General features: G+C 33.6%; 1 protein-coding gene across 1 annotated transcript in view; it reads left to right on the top strand.

Annotated features, from left to right (window-relative positions):
- The window catches only part of C10H8orf34 (chromosome 10 C8orf34 homolog), a 340,888-nt gene that overhangs the window by 86,855 nt on the left and 232,913 nt on the right, over positions 1–21,120 (top strand). The window contains 3 exon segments of the mRNA XM_049781860.1: positions 1,499–1,627; positions 12,348–12,376; positions 15,642–15,814. Coding sequence (XP_049637817.1) covers positions 1,499–1,627; positions 12,348–12,376; positions 15,642–15,814 — 331 coding nt within the window.

Here is a 21,120-nt window from a genome sequence, read left to right as displayed (position 1 = left end):
ATTCTGAATTTGTGTGAATTAGTTTATTTTAAACTTTTTGCAAGTAGTGTTTTACTATTTGTGGAGAAACTTTTTCTCCACTTACTGTACTTAGTTATTTTGCTGTTTTTTTTTTATAGATATGAGAGTTTATTCTGAGCTCTCAATTCTATTTCATTGTTCTTTATGCCTATTTTATTCTCTCACTACAACACCATTTTGATTATTATATCTTTATATATAAAGTCAAAGACTGCAATGCTTTCCTTTATTTTTTCTCAGAATTGTCTTGGCTTTTCAAGAAGCTTTTTGATTCTATACATATTTTCACAGAATATGATCTAAATCTTGGAAAATGCCATTGGAATTTTCATAGGGATCGCACTGAATATATAAAGCTTTGGGGAGTATTGTCATTGTTACAATATTCAGTCTTTTGATCTATGAACATGGGTTGAGAGATTGCTCCTGAAAGTTCTTGTGGGAATCTCAGTTGAGCCTGAGAAATATCCCAGGTCTCCCACATATGAAGAATATGCTTAGCCCATTGATATATATCTCTAATCACTTATTTATTTAAACATTGCATTTTGGGTGATTTTGGTTTTAATATATTAGATGTTTTTAAAATTTTCTCTTTATTCTGTTGTAATACAAATACAATACATTTTTGTATGCTGATTTTGTAGACTACTACATTAATGTACTTATTATTTCAAAGTGTGTTAGCTTACTTTTTAGTGGCTTTCATGTATAGATTCAAATCATCTATACATAATATCAGGTCAAGTTCATGATGTACATATTGGATTCTTTTTCTTGCCTGTTTGCTTGAATAATTGAGAAATTCAACAACCATGCCTCATGTGTGATCTTCTAAAGAAAGCTTTCATTTGTTCATCACTGAGTTTAATACCTAACTTGCACAAAGGTCTTTAGGGACCTTTGTGTAATGACTCAATGCCTTCCTAATCCAATTAATCACTCATCACTTCATTTGTGTCTTAAAAGATGTTGCTACCACTTTACTAATAGTGTCATCTCTTCTTTTTCTACTAATTTTTCAACTTATAAAATTCTTACTACAATATAGTATTAGTTGGAACATAGAGTTATCTGAAGATAAATGCAGCTATTCAGGCTTTTATTAAAATTATCAGCAATATCTTTAAATATTTAATAATATATGTATTAATTTATGTTAAATTTTGTGATTAATTTTAGATTATCTACATAAACAAATATTTTGCATAATTTACTCTATTGAAAGACATTTTTACATTAGTACTGGAATTTTTCTTTATACCAATATTATACTTCCTTTACTCGCTCAATTACCTTTTTTTCTTAAAACATAGCTTTATAATTTCTCCTGTTTGCATCAATAGAACCATCTCCAAGACAAATATTTTACCCTGCACATTCATCATAGTTCAATCTTTCACATAATGATGAATATAATTAAACTTGTATCATTATGTAGCACACACTTATGACATCATCATTTTTTTAAACTTAGTGCCAAGATCAGTAGAGCATCCTAATTGGAACTGGCGGAATAAACCAGAAAACCGTGATTTTGATGAATTGAACCACATCCTTCAAGAGAGCAAGAAACTGGGAAAAGCCCTTGAGAATCTCTCTCGAAGTAAGTTCACTTGCTTGATTATAATTGGAATTCCTAACCAAAGTAAAACAGAAACATTCATTACCATTGCCAGTAAGCCATTTCCAACATCCTCATTATAATTCTATAGAAGACAAGCACATGAAATTAAGATTTGAAATGAAGCTTGATCCTGCATATTACACAGACTTGTGGTCATGCATATTATAGAGATTTGTGGTAAGATCAGAACATTGGAGATACCACACCTCATTCCACCATGCTACTCTATGCCAGTCTCTCTACATGAACCACCACTGATGTAAAAAAAAAAAACAAAAAACTAATATGTTACTCATTCTTTTCTTTGAATTCCATTATTTATGCTATCTTGCTATATTCTTACTGATTCTTTTAGTTTTAACATATCTAACTTTATTGATAGAAACTTCTTTCTAGAATGCATTTGGAGCCGAATAAAGTGCTTTATTGCACAATTTCTAGATAATGCAATGCATCTAATCTAGAAACTTGGGTCAGGCATTTTGTGTCACTTATCAGGTATATAATTCAACCTTCTGAATCTCAATCTTTGCATCCTTCTTCTAATGATATAAAGGTTCAAAGTCTCAAGTTCAAAAATTTTGATATTATTTTTAAGAGAAAAGGTAATCAGATACTCGGATTTGAAAAAAATGCATCTCATATGGATATACACATGAACTTTATAGTGTTAGTAATGAGGTAGAACTATTTCCATTGTGATTTTTACATATATCTATTTTAAATAGGTACTTTAAAAACAAACTAATATTTTTGGAGCAATGAATTATGAATGTGGTTGGAACATAATCAAATTTGATGTATTTTATTATATATGTACAATAATAGTTTTTACTAGTTTTCATATTTTATAGCCAAGCCAAACATGGCAGAAGACATTTATAATATATAAATTATATATGCATTCTCAATTATAATGACAAGATTACAAATTTGTTGCATTTAATTAGATATAGATATAATCTTGCATACCTCATCACTCATAACTTGCTTTTTATTAATGTGAGACATATTTAGTTTTTATATGATTCTTTTTAAAGTTACCCTTCCTGTTGATTATAATATTATAGAAGGCCAGTGCAAATTCTAGTTGAGATTTAAAAATGCTCTGTTTCTTAGGACTGGAGGGATAGTATAGAAGTTAGGACACTGGCTTTTTTTTTGTGACTGACACAGGTTATATCATTATATTATATTTATATATTATATTATATATTATATCAGGCATCCCATATGGTTCCCCAAGCGCTGCCAGGAGTTATATTCCTCAAGGTAGAATCAGAGCAATTCAGATGTGTTCCCCCCCCCCAAAAAAAACCATAAAAAATAGAATTTCCTGTTTTTCACCTGAATTATTTCCAATAAATAATGGCAAAGTGAATTTCCTATCCGCACATAATGGAAGTCTATGCTATTGATGTAAAAATTTGCTCTTTAAGTAGCACCTCTAACTCTCTAAAGCTTCCTGATCTACGATCATGACTTAAGGAAAAGTCATTGAAAATATTCCTGATTATCACATATATTTTACACCAAATACACCTGGTATATGTTCTCTTAATTTTAATCTCATTAGTAATTATTTTTTATTTCGGGGGTAGCATCCAGCTGTCCTAAGGACATAGTTTTTTGACTTTGTGCTCAGGGATACCTTCTGGCTAGTCTCCAGGAACCACATATATGTGGTTCTTTGAATATAACCTGAGTCAGCTGCACATACAAGACAAAATGCCTTACCTCTTTATTGTTTCTTTAGCTCCTGAAATTCACCATTATTTTTAAAAATTAGGGTACTGTTAGAAGGAGAGGTGGGCTGATGATAGAGGCATTTAGATTGGTCCTCATATTGCCTCCTATTTAGATGGCTCTCAATTGATTGCTTTGGTTTTCTTGTTAAAAAGATATTTTCCATTGCCTCCTCATCTGGCTTTGTCCCCTCCTCTTGGGTTGGGCTTTGTTTATCAGAAGAAAGGCTACTCAGGTGACTTGGAGAAGGAGCTGACATCTTGGCTCTTGGTTTCACATGGTGGAGAGACTAGCTTGTGGGTGAACAGCTTGTGATGTTAGGTTTTGGCCTGCTATTCCTTTCCAACTGTGTGTAGATTATTTCCTGCATCGGAATTGCTGCCGACTGCGTCTCTTGTTCTATTGGGACAGGGGGCATGGCAGTCCTTTTCCTTCTCTTGGGATTATGGAATGCACACCTCACCATTTCATCGTGGGCCAAGTTCTCACTCTACTAAAGCAACCGTACCTACAGCCTACAATTACCATCACCCTAATGGCCTAATTTCATCACTTTACCACTCCGCTGGACACCTACCCCACCAACTGTAGGTATAACCAGTATTTAGACTGAGAACTCTGGGGTTTTCTCAGAATGAATATAAGCAGTCTCCCTTCTCTCTTCTCAACTTCCAGAGCCCTGACTGCCATTATGAGTCCCATAGCTACCACTATGTTAGCAACAGCTTCTTGAGTTTCTATAGTGCTTGGCCACATGACACCTCCATACTTTTTAATACTCAAATCCCAATAGGAATACACAAAACTAGATGTCAACCTAGCATAAAAGCCACCCACGGTTAACAAATAAATAAACCAAATAACACAAAATGATACTTAGCAAAATCCCAGCTTCAGACAATAAGTTAATGATCCCATTGTGAGATATAACAATGTTCAAAATTTTTTCTTTTGCTCGAGTTATTTTTGATAATTTTATTATCATTTAATTGTAAACAAAGCAATATAAATTATGTTGTGCTTGTCAAGGGAACAAGCTTGGAAGGGTTTGGTATTTTGGGCTTATGGTACACTGGTGGTGGGATTGTTGTGGTAGATGAAATGTAACATATAACATAAGTAATATGAAAATATGTTACTCATGAGCCACGATGTAAGCATAGTGTTTAAACAAAGTAATAAAAAAGCTCACTTGAATCAAGCCCACTAGAATACAATCTTCCTTTGATGTACCCAACTGTTCAACAATTTAAAAGAAATTCTACTCCATCACAATTTACTATTCCCAGTAAATTCAAATGGAATTGATTACCAAGTGTGTAACTTGGGAAACAGATTAGAATATATATATTTGGATCACAGCACTAAAGCTATTACTCTTGACTTGCACTACTGCAGAGCTCCTGCCTAAGGGGACCATATGAGGTAGCTATAGACTAAACCCATGGGCAAACACCCTATCATTGTGCTACCATTCCGGCTCTGATTTTGTTATTTTTTAAATCATAATCAGTTTTTAACATACTCCATCTAATCTTGTCTCAGATGGAGTGTAAATGAGCTTCCTGTGTATTTTAATATATTTCAAGCATGCAATTAAGAAAACCCCAAATAATCTGTAAAATATGTTTTAATATGGCATTTCATTTAATTTAGTATACACAAATCATTATCCATTTTAACTTATATCAACATAAGTTTGTTACAGAAACTAATTTTCCACATGCCTTTCGTTTTAATTTGCCTTCTTTGTCAATTTGGACTAGCCATGGCTATAGCATGCTTGACTCTAATACTGAAACACCACAATTCTGACATGTTAAAACAAACACACTGGTCTTTTCTTAAAATATTCCTTAGTTAGCATAGAATTTCTTCTTCTTTTAAAAAAATAGCTAGCAATTATTGTTTTTCTCTGTTCATCTTTGCTGGTGTATAATGAAACTTTTCTCACTAGAGTACTATTGACAGCCACTAGTCAAACTGACACAATACCTACACAGCTATCATCTTATAGAACTAATCTGGTTTTGGGTTTTTGTTTGTTTTGTTTATTTTGGGGCCACAGCAAGCAGTTCTCAAAGCTTAATTCTGTATCTCTGTTCAAAGATCACTCCTTTATTAGTTTATAATTGTTAATGCTTTATACCCTAGAGAAATACATAAATAAGTTGATGAATAGAGCCCATTTTTAATCTATGCTCTTAAGTTTTATTTCTTTTTTTCTCCAGTCATCTCACAGTGCAGTCTTAGGATCAAAGTTGAAAATTGATATTTATTTGTTTCAGAAATTAAATAGTCCCAAAGCTCACAGGATCTAGATATTAATCATGTCTCCAGAATACTATCTCAATACTGATCATCAGGCCCTCAAGGCAGCAATATGGGGATTTTTTATATTCACTTATGCTCCATATATGTGCAAATGTTGTACATTTCAGATAAGCTCATCTTCTTTCCTTCCACTATCTCATTTCCACCAAGCAAAATGATTCTCCTCTCTTTAGTCTCACCCAAAAGACCATTTCCTCCAACATATTTTTTTTGGGTCACACCCGTTTGATGCTCAAGGGTTACTCCTGGCTAAGCACTCAGAAATCGCCCCTGGCTTGGGGGGACCATATGGGACGCTGGGGGATCAAACCGTGGTCCTTCCTTGGCTAGTGCTTGCAAGGAGGACACATTACCTCTAGGCGCCACCTCGCCGGCCCCATCCTCCAACATAATGTTTTTTTTTTTTTTTTTGGTTTTTGGGCCACACCCGGTGACCGCTCAGGGGTTATCCTGGCTATGAGCCTCAGAAGTCGCTCCTGGCTTGGGGGACCATATGGGACACCGGGGGATCAAACTGCGGTTCGTCCTAGGCTAGCGCAGGCAATGCAGGCACCTTACCTCTAGCGCCACCGCCCGGCCCAAAAACACCTGTTAGTTATTTTTTTTGTTTTTTTGTTTTTTTGAGCACACCCGGTGACGCTCAGGGGTTACTCCTGGCTATGCACTCAAGAACGTGCACTCCTGGCTTGGGGGACCATATGGGATGCCACGGGATGAACTGCGGTCCATCTAGGCTAGCGCAGGCAAGGCAGGCACCTACCTCTAGCGCCACTGCCTGGCCCCTCCAACATAATTTTTAATTGCTCTTATTCTCTATTTCATATGTAACTCCTTCTTGTCCCTGTGCTTTTGTCTGTCTACCTGCTTTTTTTCTTATCCTTTCTCTAGAAGGTGTGTTTCCTTGGAAAAGTGTCACATCACAGTTGTTTTGCCAAATGTAAATCACAACAGTTAGTGTCTAAGTCATAATTTGCTGGATTAGCATCTCCTGTTGTTCTGTTCCTTTTTGTTCTATCTTCTTGGACAGGGTCTTCATTTATTCAATTTGACATACTGCAAAATCAACCTTTTGCATTTCTAAGAGTGGACCTTTTATACCCAATTTGATGGGTTTTAATTTAGTTTGTTTGGTTCAGCACTTTTGCTTCACATCATTTTTCTAGGCAATGACTTATTCTTAATATAAACATATAGTGAATTGGTATATTAAATAAGCTAACAACTAAATAGCAGAAGTCCCTGATTGGACTACGTGCAAACTCATTGCTTAATGAATTGCTTTCTCCTGGGCACCAGGACCCTCCAGTATTCTTTAAGCCTGATAAGTTTGCTACTTTTGACAGTTTTCTTTGAAGCAAGTCATTGATAGATTGGTATTTTAGCCCATCCCGATTTAATCTACCCAATTACAGTTCATGTGAAAACATTGACTAGACATCTCTTTTACAAAGGAAGGAGATCAGTAGTTGTTTTAAAACAGAAGATGGATACTTTATGCTTCTAAAATGCTACTGAAATACATTACTCATACACACCCCACCTCTACATCCGAGTTTGAATACTCTTCTACCATCGTCTCATGATCCTATTCCTGTATCAATCAGGTACTGGCCTCTGTTAACAATGTCTTAAGTATTTGTTCTCCCTTAGTGATTGTCTAATGCTTTTATTTCTTTCTTTTTCCCACATCTGAGCTGTGTGCTCTATTCTCACTACTTTTTATTACTATAACTTCCTTAAGTTTCATCCAAGTTGCAACAAACTGCAAGATTTTATGTGTTCTTAGATTTGAATAGTATTCTATTTTGCATATATACCAAAGTTTCTTGATATACTTATTTGTTGTTGTATACTTGGTTTGTTTTTGTATCCTGACTATATATAAACTATGGTGAAAATAATTGTGCATATAAAATTTTATACTAATGGAGTAAATGACAAGTGTGCAATTGCAAAGTAACAAAGAAAAACTATTCTTAATTCTTTGAAAAGTCTCAGAACAATTTTCCAAGCAGACTGAATAAGCAACTGGTTCCACCAGAAGTCAATGAAAGTTCCATTTTGCCACGACTCTGTCAGCCCTAATTGCTTCCCAACTCTTTTATATAGACCATTCTTGCTGGTCTGAAGGTGATTTTTCATTGATTTCTATTTTTCTTTATAATTACTGATGATGAAACCTTTCTCATATACCACTTACTCATCTTTATGACATATTTAAAGAAGTTTATGTTCATCTTTATTAAAAATCCATTTTTTTAATTTGAGTGTTCCTGTACATATCTTGGATATTAGCCCTTTGTCAGATGTATGAAGTGCATATATTTTCCAACAATCAATATGTGGGACATTTTTATTTAAACTTAATTTCTTTCACAGTGCAGTCTTTTAGTTTTATGTAGTGTTATTTACATATTTATTATTATTGCTTTTATTTATTTTTGCCAGTAGGGTGTTATTAAAGATCTTGAAGAGTCCATACTTTTTCCTCAATGTATGTTACAGAAATAATTTAGATGTCAAGGTCTTTAATGCATTAAGTTAATGTTTGTCTCTGGAAAGAGATTGGACTCTGATTTTTTTCAATAAGACTTTCTAATCTTTCTCAGCACAAATTCTATGAAGAGGATATTTTTTCCACTTTTTGAACATATCTCTTGATGTAAATTAACTGTCATATGTCTAAGAATTTACCTTTCAATTCTTCCTCAATTCTATACATTTATTTGAATTCTGATACTTTTCTTTCAATACCCACACAGTTTTGATTAAAATAGCTATGTAGACAAATTTAAAAGTATGAGGAATACAAAGTCTCCCATATCTTTTCTTAGAATTGTTTTTGGCTACTTGGGTACGTTCTTGATAAAATGGGTATTTCGATAGGGAACAGTGTTGAATAATAATTGCTTGTGAGGAACGGAAGTGATTCGCACGGACTGTAGGGTGTTTGCCTTGCATGTGGCCAATCCTGGATGGAGCTGGGTTTGATTCCTGAATTTCATATGTCACCTGAGCCGTCCAGGAGCAAATTTCTGAGCACCGGGCCAGGAGTAACTCTTGAGCCACAGGGGTGTGGCCTCCCCAAACCAAAAAAGATATTGCTTTTGGTAAGATGATTATTTGTAACAGTTCTGATTCTTCCAAATTCATAAATAATATGTATCCATTTCTGGTTGTCTTATTTCTTTTAGATTGCTTCTATAATTATCACTTATTTTAAACTCACTACCTTTTTGTTACAATGATTCATAAACTTGAGTGTTTTATCCAATTATAAATACAATAATTAAAATATTTTTATTGTACATCATTATTTATACATTTTACATCATTATTTGTAAATAATTATTGTGAAAAAATAAAACTGATTTCCGTTCCTAAATATTGTAGCCTATTACTTATTTTTGTATAAATTTATTGTTACTGTGTAGAATATTCTGTTTTATTTTTAACAACTAGTGCTAGTTTCACTTTTTCATTTTTTTAACCAATTTTAATTGGTTTTGATATTTCCTTCTTGCCTTCTAATACTATGTTAAACAGTAACAGTGAAACTGGATGTCTTGTGCTTCACCTTAAAGGAAAGGTGTTTTTTTTGTCATTGATAATGATGATAGCTATGGGATGGTTTATTGTTATTATTTTCTGTTGTTTGGATGATTTGCTTATTTGTTTTAGTTTTTGAATAGCATCTAGCAATTTTGTGGGTCACATTTGGTGATTCTCAGGAGCATCACTGCTTGGTGCTCAGGACTCTTCCTGGGACGCTTGAGGACTATGTCTTGCCCCAGAATCCAACTCACAGGATAAGAAATTTGCCTAGAGGCCACAGTGATAACAATGGTTACAGCATTTGTCTTTGCAGTCAATCAAACCTGGGTTCCATAACCCAGCATCCTTTATGATCGACTGAGCCTGCCAGTTATGATTATTGGTTGCAGAGCCAGCAGTAATTACTGAGCATTGCTAGATGTGCCCCCCACACATGCCAAAAAATAAAAGTAAATAAAAATTTACCTAAATTTCTAGGGTAGGATTCATCAGTTCTGAGTCATCAATCCAAACTAGCCTGTAGCTTGTTTTATGGTCCATGACTTAAACATTTTATAAGGACGTTTCTTTCCTTTTTTTTTTTTTTTTTGTTTTTTGTTTTTTGGGTCACACCCTGCCACGTCAGGGGTTACTCCTGGCTCTGTGCTCAGAAATTGCTACTAGCAGGCTCAGAGGACCATATGGGATGCCGGGATTTGAATTTGAACCGCTGTCCTTCTACATGCAAGGCAAATATGCCTTACATCCATGTTATCTCTCTGGTCCCAGAGGGATGTTTCTTTAAAACTTATTATATATAAAAATAATTCAACACAGGATGTATGATTGCAGTACTTAATGTATTTGCTATTTAGCCTTTATAGAAATTTTTGCTCACTCTTATTCTAGGGTAAAATCAAAATATAAGAATCCTTCAATTCCTGACAATAATTATATTTGCTCCAAAATTCAGGTGCTTGTCTAAAAACTGTTTTAACTAGCAAATTGTCAGAGGTAGGTGTGGGATATGGACGTGTTCTTTTTGTTGATATGCCTATAATTAAATTAACCAGTTTAATTATATTTAGTAGCTTGCTGGTACATTGATTTTAAGAATTAGACACAATTTGTAGCATTTAATTTAATGAGTACCAAATCAGTCAGTATGGCTAGTTTTTATCGTTTGTTTTGTTTTGGGGCCACACCTAGTGATGTTCAGGGATTACTCCTGGCTATGCTTTCAGAAATGGCTCCTGGCTTGGGGACAGCGGGGAATAGAACCCTGGTCTGCCCTAGGTCAGCTGTGTGCAAGGCCTTACAGCTGTGCACAAGGCCTTACAGCTGTGCCACCACTCCAGCCCAGTATGGCTAGTTTCAAATTACCAATGTAATATTACTAAATATAACCAATATAATATTACTGAAAGAAATGCGGATTTGGAAGAGGTATAAACAATTGCTTTTCACAGCCTATGATTAACAGTTTGAGCACAAAAATTGATATTTCTGTTATATATTTAATTTCTGTATTTTAGGTTATTTTAATTTAATTAAATAAATAAATAACTTTATTTCAAATAAAAACCAAATGTAAACACATATAAAGCTTATTTATACCACTATAAATTTAAAATCAACTATTTTTAATAGGAAGTATTTGGGGAACTTGTCTCTACATTATAATAATACCATTGGATATTTCTATAGAGAAGACCATAAGAAATATAGCAAGTTTATTTTATACTATATATGTTTTCAGATATAATGCTCATTAAATGCATTATATCTGACTAAGCTGTGGAGATTTGAGAAAATTTACCACTTCCTTTTTTTTTTTTTTGTAGATAAAGTTTAATTTTCAGACTGATGCTTGAAAAGACAAAGATCTTGTGAAGAATACAGCTAGGTTTCTTATCACACAATCCAAAATCATGACAACTGTAGTTTGTAGTTTGTAGAATATTACTACTGAGATCTTTTTGGAAATTTGCATAAACAAAGGACAGAGATGGAAGCTATTCAGACTGTGTTTGCACCATATTCATGTCAGTGAAAAACTCTGATATGGCTTTTGAGAATTCTTGCTTCATCAAAGGAGAGTTTTGTTTTGTAAAGAAATCTTTTTTTTCTCTTTTCTTCCAAACAGTTCACTTTTGTTTAGGTTACTTTGGCTACCCTAAGCTAATGTCTTTGCTTTCATAGGTGAATATTTACTTTAAAATTTTATTTTTGCAGTTTGGAAGACTATATATGTCAGTTGAAATTTTGAATTTTGTAATTAAACCAGGGGCCTCCTGTCCTTAGAACTCACAGAAGCAACCCATTTCACTGCTATGTCTATTTTCTTTTTACCCCTGCTGCCCAGTTTCTATGAACTTTAGAAATATTATCTTAATATTTAGTCACATGTAAGCTATTTTGAAATACCTAAAAGTCATTTATATCTTTCCAAGAGATGACTATAAATGTTCTTCTAGACTCTAGGAAAAATTTACTGAGTGCTCAATATAAATGATTCATATTAAATCTCACCTTTTTAATTAAAATTAGTATATTAAATTTTTGGTGAGCCAAATAGATAGTACAGGAGATTAGTTCTTGTCTTTCATATATCTGATTCTAGTTTGGATCCTTAACATTGCATAATGTTATGCAAATACTGCCTGAACACAGAGCCAGAAATAAACCAATAATACTTCCAGGATAGTCTAAATCCCCACAACACCCTTCACACACAAAAAAGATAAGTTTTATTTTTGAATGTTGAAGCACTCCTGGAGTTTCTCAAACCTGAAGTTTCTGGCTCTGTACTCAGGGACACTCCTGTCTGTGCTCAGGGGACCTTCTGAGGTGCCGGGGATCAAATTTTAGTGCATCATGTGCAAGGTAAAAATATTCCCCACTATAATAAGGCTTTTACTTCCAAGAATAAAAATTTCCAAATGCTTTATATCACTTTGTATTGATTAAAAATGAAATAACAATAAAATATAAAATGTCCATTCTTAATAATTTGAATATATAATAGCTGAAAGAACTGTAGGTAAGAGAAAGGATATTTATCATCATTTCTTTTGAATCCTAGGTATGGCAATTTCCGATGAACTTGATAAGGTAAGTTTAATTATCAAACCAGTTTAGAGAAAATTTGCAAGTTACTTTTTAATCTTCTGTATAAAAATTATGAGAAATAAATTTGATGCCAATATTTAAAAAACTTTTGTTTTTACATTTATATTCTTTTATGAATATGTTATATGCACTATTTAACATTATCTTTTCTTTTATACCTACACTGAGAATATTAATCAGGGAAATATTTATTGCTTTTTTGGGCCACACCCTGGGATACGCAAGGGTTACTCCTGGCTATGTGCTCAGAAATTGCCCGTGGCTCAGGGGTTCATATAGGATGCCGGGGATTGAACCAAGATCCATCCTGGATCTGCTGCCTGGAAGGCAAAAGCTCTAGCTGTGCTATTGCTCTGGCCTCTAATCAGTTCAATTTTTCCCCTCTCAATTTCAAAATTTCAAGATAATATAATGTTGCTTTGTTGCAGAGGATGAAAGTTGTAAAGGTGCTGGGAAATATTTAATTAGGATTATATTTTAATAGCTTGTGGATTGGATGATGGTATTGATAGGGGAAATAAGTCAGTGGTGACTAATTGCAAATTGAGGGTTGAGTAAACAGGTGAACTCTTACTCTAATTACCAAAGTTGGAAATAGGAAAGAGAAAATTTGGCTGTTAATTTGAAAATATGAATTATAAAATATTAAAAGATCAGTTTTTATGAAAACAAGTTTCAAAGCAAGATTTCTATGAGAGAAAACTTAAAATTTTAATTTTTAGCATGCTTAATTAAAGATTGATTTTCTTATATGCTTCTGCATTCGATCTCTTGTGACACCTAAATTTGATTGAAAATTAATGATATTAGATGTGTAATCTAATAATCTAAAATAATAATCTAAAAGGGAGAAACATCTACAGATAACATTCCACAAATATCTCTATAAGTTTAAATATATTGAAGTTTGGCATGATAGTTAGACTGAAAAAAAGTAATAAAATTTGTTGTACAAAAGTCATGTAACTCATTACATTAAAAATGATCAACCATGGGTCAGAGTGATAGCACAGTGGTAGAGAGTTTCCCTTGAATTCGGCTGACCCAAGACAGATTTGGCTTGGATCCCCAGGAGCCAGGAGTGATTTCTGAGCACAGAGTTGGCGTTACCCCTGAACATCACTGGGTGTGGCACAAAAATTTAAAAAAAAATTATTATAAACTTATGCAGGTTTTTCTGTTATTTTTAAGGCAATAAGATTTTATTGCAAATAAAAAAAACCAAATAAATTTTGTGCAAAATGCATTTCTAATTATTGACTAAATAAAACGTTTTTGTGTGTGTACTTTTTTCTTTTTTTTAATTATCTTTAATTAAACACCATGATTACAAATATGATTGTAGTTGTATGATTACAGTTATGTAAAGAACATCCCCCTTCACCAGTGCAAGATTCCCACCACCAATTTCCCAGATCTCCCTCCTCCCCACCCCACCCACACCTGTACTCAAGACAGGCTTTCTATTTCCCTCATTCATTCACATTGTTATGATAGTTTTCAATGTAGTTATTTCTCTAACTGCACTTATTACATTGGAAGATGGGGGGAAATAAGGGTTAGGACTGAGGCAGTAAAAGATTAGAAATGAGCTTAGTAGGGCAGTACCAAGGTCACAATACAAGATGGATATTATGCATATATAAACTCTATGTATACAATACTATCAATAGGAGACCAAGAAGAAAAAATTTCCAGTGACTGTCCCAACATAAATCAGTGCTAGAACGGCCCGCCCTTCTCCCAAAGCACATTCCTATTAGTGTAGGGAGAGGTAGGGGGAAAGCCTGATGACCCCTATAAAGTTCACCTGGACCGGCGCCCAGGGAAGGCCTGGAGTCCAGGGGAGAAAGAGTGGGACGGCTGGGGGCCTGCCAAGCCTCCCAGCACTTCCCAGGCTAGGGAGAAGGCCTCTGGCATGGGGACTCCCCATAAATAAAATTTATTTATTTATACTGTAAATATGAATGCTTTAGTAAACTATAATATTTTAATATTATTTCATTTATATCTGTAATAATTTAGTATAGAACTATGTCTTAACTAAATAAAATTTCATACTACTGGCAGATATCTTCTTGCTAATTTCTTGCTAATTGTCTAGGCTTTCTCTGTGCATAAATCATTGTCTTTTCCTCCTTGGTTATCTGCTTTAGCACAAATTTTCTTACAAAATTGTAAAGAAGTTTAATAATCCCTGAATTTGTGATTATATTTTATTGTCTGCTTTAAGCACATTAAACACATTCACCACTATTTCTAGCTTTATTTGTTTCTACTGAGGAAAATTATTAAGACTAAGAAAACTAGATCTGCATTTTGGAATGTCATTGAGATTAATTTAATAATTATTATAATTTTTTTGGCTACATCCATGATGCTCAGGAATTTTTCCTGGATATGCACTCAGAAATCGCTCCTGGCTTGAGGGACCATATGGAATGCTGAGGGATCGAACCGCAGTCCGTCCTAGGCTAGCACAGGCAAGGCAGATGCCTTACCGCTTGCGCCACCACTCTAAACTCTATAATACTTTTTAAAAACTCAAAATACCAATAGTATAGCTCATCTCAATTTGAAGAAAACATATTTATTAGATATATATTTTAGATACATTTCTATTAATCCAAGGCAAGTATATATATATAATATGTGTGTATTTAAAAACATTGAAAATATATAGAAATGAACAAGAAAATAAATAAAAATGTGTTCACAATCTTTTCATTTAGATGGTCACTAAATTTTGGTATTATCATTATTTTCTAAAGCAAATTAATAACTTTTATAATGGTTTTAATAAGTAGAATGTGCAAGTATAAATAATTAATAAATGATGAATGGATATATATACATGTATTTTAAAGCAAAATTATATCATGCAATAGATTTTATCACTACACATAGCAATTACACAGATTCAGCCTCCGTATCACTTGAAATTAGGGTTTTAAATTGTACCACTTTCAACAGCCAATAGATTCCCCTGAGTTCACACAGAGAGCTTTCCTAATTCAAACAGTTTTCAGTCATGACTCTAATGTAGTACTACTTCTAGAATCAGTACATTTAATACAAAGTAAGTTATATAATGGAGCTGGAGAGAATTGAAGTTTTAAGTCATTGAGAAAACAAAAAGGAACTTTTGGTGTGAGGAAGAAATCAAATCTCTAAAGAAGATATTTTTCTGTTATGTTATCAGTGACAATAAATCACCTTAAATAGAACATTCTTTTCTTCTCTTCAGGAAACAGTGACATTTAATTCTTCCCTTTTGAGACCCCGTGTGATTGGAGAATGGATTGGCAGAGAAGAGAATGACGCTGATCCACTTGCTGCTGAAATGCTACAGCCCCCAATTCCAAGAAGTAAAAATGAACAGTGGGAAAGTGAAGACAGTAGCTCAAGTCCTGCTGGAAGGTCAGATAAGATTTCTTGTAAGATTTAGAGTACTGTTAATCATTAAGGGTTAGGAGAAAAGTAAATTCAAGTTCAACATTTTAATGACATAACTTTTAATGATAGTTTAAAAGTCACATTAGATAGAAAAAAAATATATAATACTCTACATAGGATAAAAATTACTTTTTCTAAATAAAGGGGGGAAGAAAGAAAAATACTTTTTCTATTTTAATGTTTTAATATTTTTTATTTTAATATTAGAATTAGAAATATTGCTATATTCACATTTTGGGTGAGGTTATGGTTATTGATTCAATTACTTATATTTGATCTATTTAGGTATTTTGTTCTAGAGGATTATATGATTCAGTTACTTTATTGTCTACTTAGGGGATTATTTGATCCTAAAAATCCTTCATTTTGTTGGTTATGTAATTTAATTGCTTAAATTATCTATTAGCTTTATTATCCTTTTAGCATCATTTGGCAATCTCTCTTTTTTAAATGCTAATTTGTGATTAAATTAAAAGCTAGGAGTTACAAATTTATTGAGTTGAGTTTGGGGCATTTAATATTATAACACCAATCCTACCAATCTGTGTCAAATCTTACCACCAGCCATCATATTCCATTATCGTTCTCCAACCCCACTTTGCCTGTTACTTTGTCAGGCACATTACAAAGTTCATGGTTGCAGATGACATCTCATGTTTTCAGTTTGGATCTGTGTTTTGGATATATAGATATGTCACTCCTTCACATCATTATAACTGAAGCCCTGGCCCCTGCTCCCCCATTATTTCCTTTTCTTTTGGCAGTATCTAGTTTCTATTTGTTTTTGTTTGTTTGTTTTGTATCACATCCAGTAATGATCAGAGTTTACTCCTGAATCTGCACTCAGAAAATACTCCTGGTAGTTCTCAGGGGCCATAGGAGTTTCCATGGATCAAACCCAGATCTGCAATAACTCTCTTGACATTTATATGAGTCAGACTTACACAGAATGAAAAAATAAAATTAAATAAGTATAAATTGAAATATGCCACAAGTTAAAAACTTATTTTTGTTATTTACTGGCTATACAAGAAGATATTTTTATTTGCAAAGATAGATACAGTAACATTTTATTTATGTTAAATTTAGGTTCCAGCAGTGTTCTTTCTCACAGAGAAAACTTTTTTATACAATATAATAGCTTTCAAGTTTTGTTTCCGTTTTAAATTTGACTTACTGTTTGAATGAAAGAAGGAAGTTCACAGTATTCATTAATATGCTTCAGGCATATAAAATTGATTCTCTTTCATGAGAAATAACTTTTATATGTTTTAGTAGTTGAAGTGTTCTATATAAGTTGGAAGAATACTTTTTTTAAAATCCATTTATCTTCTTTTGTGAAATACCAGATCAATTTCATCTGTCAATTAGAGTAATTTTATTTTCAATGCCAGTCTTATGAAATTATCTTATCTTTCTTCATTGGTAGATCTTGAAACTTAAATATAAAATATAAAAATGCCAATTTTCATTTTGATTTTATTCAGTCACAATCATAACCACACCTATGTAGTACAAATGTTAATCTCTCTACTTTTTTCCAAGATTCGATGAGCTCTAACTTCCTCTTAACCAATATAGGAAAATATTTCTTGAAATCTTTTTTTAAGTTGGGGGGCATACCTGGTGATGCTCAGGGGTACACCTGGCTATTCACTCAGAAATCACTCCTGACTTGGGGAACCAAATGAGATGCCAGGTATTGAACCCAGGTTCGTCCCCGGTCAGCCGTGTGCAAGGCTACCGCTGTGTAGCACTCTGGGTCCCATTTCTTGCAATCTTTATCAAATTCCTTACCCAGAAAAGTCAATACATGCAACTTTCTTGTAAATATTTGTTTTGAAGTTATTTTCAGTTTCATTTTTCTCTGTCTTTAAACTGTGCATTGAATCATTGCCCGTGAAATGAAGACAGTGCTGAAATATTTCCCAGATGTCTCTTTAGTCCAGAAATATTAAGTGTAAGGTTGAACTAGCTTTCTAAAGTTGCAAGAAATTCTGAATTATAAACAATTATATTTTCCATTATCTGATACAAAACAGAAGTTTTGAAGAAAAGTTTTTATCAAGAATTTACACAGCATAAGGATTGATTTGGATGAGTAACAGAAATTGGTACAAAACATCTTTTTTTGGGGGGGGGTTTCGGGCCACACCCGTTTGATGCTCAGGGGTTACTCCTGGCTAAGCGCTCAGAAATTGCCCCTGACTTGGGGGGACCATATGGGATGCCGGGGGATCGAACTGCAGTCCTTCCTTGGCTAGTGCTTGCAAGCAGACACCTTACCTCTAGCGCCACCTCGCCGGCCTTGGTGCAAAACATCTTAATGATACCAGAATTTATAACTCTAACAATAGTTTTGCCAATTCAAAGAGTAGTGAAATTTAACTATAATTTGACCATCTTAGATGTCAACATACTATAGTCTAACCTCTTGAAAAGATGTTTTAAGAAATTATCTGCATTTTTTCTAGTGAGGCTAACATAGTGTCATCAGTAAATAGTTATGTTAGTGAATGAAACTCATTCTATAATTTTCATAAAGATTGTAGTCTATTTTAACTATTTTACTCTTCCTATCTCAGTTTTTCCTATATATTGGTCAAGTTTATTTGAATTCAAACAAAATTCCATTTTAAGTACATTCAACTTTATCTTAATGTTATATTAAGATCATATTAATATTATATTAATTAATATTGCATTAATATTATAATATTATAATTTTATAGAATAATATAGCAACTGTATTTTTCATTTAGATTATAGAAAAATAAATTAAGTGTACAATATATTATATACAGATATTCTCTAACAAATTGTACATCTTGAAGCAGTCATTAAGTTCTTAGATGTGTGTTACCAAGACTGAATCATGAGCAAAGAAAAAATTTAAACAGTCAAGAATGAAGGTTGAATTGGCATTAAAAAAATACCCCAAAACTTCCCACAATAAAACTGTCCAGGATAAGATGGATTCACCAGTGAAATTTTGAATATTTATGGGTCAATACTTAGAATTTCCACATTGAAATACTGTTTTGATAGTTTACTTTACCTGAATTGTGCCCTTAGTTTCTGCAAACTGACCAAACTAATTAGTTAACGAGCTTCTTCCCAAAGGATTAAATGTTGTTTTAAACTAAAGAAAATATGAGGCAACTTAGTTAAGCTATTAGAATAGGATAAAAACTAGTAACATAGTCTGACATTGTCACCTACTCCACCACCCCGCATGTACAATGTGGACATTTCCCTACCAGGTTTTTTTCTTGTATTTTAAAAGATATTCTAAATTAAGAGTTTAAAAAACAAATTAAAGCAGATGAATAAGAAAAGGAGCAGACCACATCCTGACTTCAATGTTGGATATACAGATTCCAGGATCTTAAATACAGAAGCTTGATACCAACAACAGAGACTGTGTGAAAAATATAAGTGTGTTGGCACTACAGACAATGTCTTGGATTGGACGATCTAGCTTGCCTGGAGCCTAGAGTTGGTCTTGTGCCAGGAACCTTCAGGGGTCGGGTCTTTTTGTATTTAGGCCAAGGTTATTTCTTTCCATGTCCCTCATATTTTGGTGGGCCTATGCAAACAACAATTGCCACTCTAACACCATTTTTGCTGTGCTCCTTTGACTCTAATCCTTAAAAAGAACCCAGTTAAGATTTGAGGTCAACTTAAGCTAATATGCATGAATATGGAATGTAAAAAAAAATGCTATGCCTGTAATGTTTAAGGAGTTATGTAAGTTTTATGGCTTTAGATTGCCTTGTGTGCTGTTAAGAAATATTATAGTGTGTTACAATCTTAATGTTCTTTGGATGAAATTTCAAAGTTGGGATATCAGCAAGGGGACTTCTGAGAATTATGTTATGTATTGTCCTTCCACTGTAACTTTACCTTGTCCTCTTTCTTTGCATCCTTGTTCTCATAATTACAAATAAAAAATTAAAAAAAAAAAAAAAAAAAAAGAAAAGGAGCAGACATTATTAACAAAGGTGAATTTGAGGAAGAATGATTGAAGACTCTTCATGATGATCAGATCATACTAATAAATATATAATGGGAAATTTATATACAAATAATCTACATTTAGATTAATCATCAAAACAATCACCTAAGGCCAGAGTGCTAATACAGAGCATAGGATGTTTATCTTGCAGACAATCAAGGTATCCAATATGGTCCCACAAACTCCATCCACCAGAAGTGAGTGATTCCTGGGTGCAGAGCCAGGAGTAAGTCCTGAGTACCATCAGGTAGGCCCAAAAGTTTCCACCCCCCCCAAATTACCTATCTATGACATTAATATAAAAACCAAGATTAAGAAATTTATAAAATCCTGGTGCCGGAGTGATAGCATAGTGGTAGGGCATTTGCCTTTCACGCTGCTTATTCAGGACAGACCTCAGTTCGATCCCTGGTGTCCTATATGGTCCCCCAAGCCAGGAGCGATTTCTGAGCTCAGAGCCAAGAGTAACCCCTGAGTGCTGCCAGGAGTGACCCCCCAAGAAAACCACCCAAACAAGAAGAAATCAAAGAAACATTGTTATCTAAAAAATGAAGAAATAATGTACCTTATGCCTCACAAATTTCTCTTTAAATTAAAAATTATGTGTAACTAATTCTTACATTTCAAGTGTTGATGAGATCATTTTTGTATGTTCAACATTCCCTTTCACTCATTCTTTGTTTAATAAATTCAATTAATGACTATTTATGTTTCATGGATAAATTACTTGAAAGAGAAAAAGAAATCTCTACAAACTTCTTCAAGCAGCACCTGGGCACCTCTGTGCCTAGTTTCTTCTTTGCTCTTGTGACTAGGATTGAACCAAATTATGCTTTTATCCGAGGCAGATTCCCTCATTCAACACCAAATCACCTATGCAGATGATCTCTGCTCTCAGTTCCCTGACCTGTCCTTTTTACAAGTTCAAATATGAGCAGCACTATGAGTCTTCTCTAAGAAAGGAAGCCTCTTAATAATAAAGCCCAGATGCTTTGTTTATGCTCTCTTTTCTTTCCCTTTCAACAAATTCCTCACTTATTATCATTGTACTTAATTCACTCAGGTTTTCTTAGATGAATTTTTATTCCTCTTTACACTGATTCACTTTTACCAGTGCCATTTACTCAGTGGCCAACATCTACCAAATCTACCATCATTCCAGTATCACTTAATTTCCCATCTTACTTGACTTGGCAGCATACTTAGAGAACCATTTGTCATATGCTTATTCATCTGCTCTCAAAAGATAGTA

The sequence above is a fragment of the Suncus etruscus genome, chromosome 10 (assembly GCF_024139225.1).
Source record: "Suncus etruscus isolate mSunEtr1 chromosome 10, mSunEtr1.pri.cur, whole genome shotgun sequence".
Taxonomy (NCBI): Eukaryota; Metazoa; Chordata; class Mammalia; order Eulipotyphla; family Soricidae; genus Suncus; species Suncus etruscus.
Note: the sequence above shows the minus strand (reverse complement) of the source record. Positions and strands in the feature narration are given on the sequence as shown.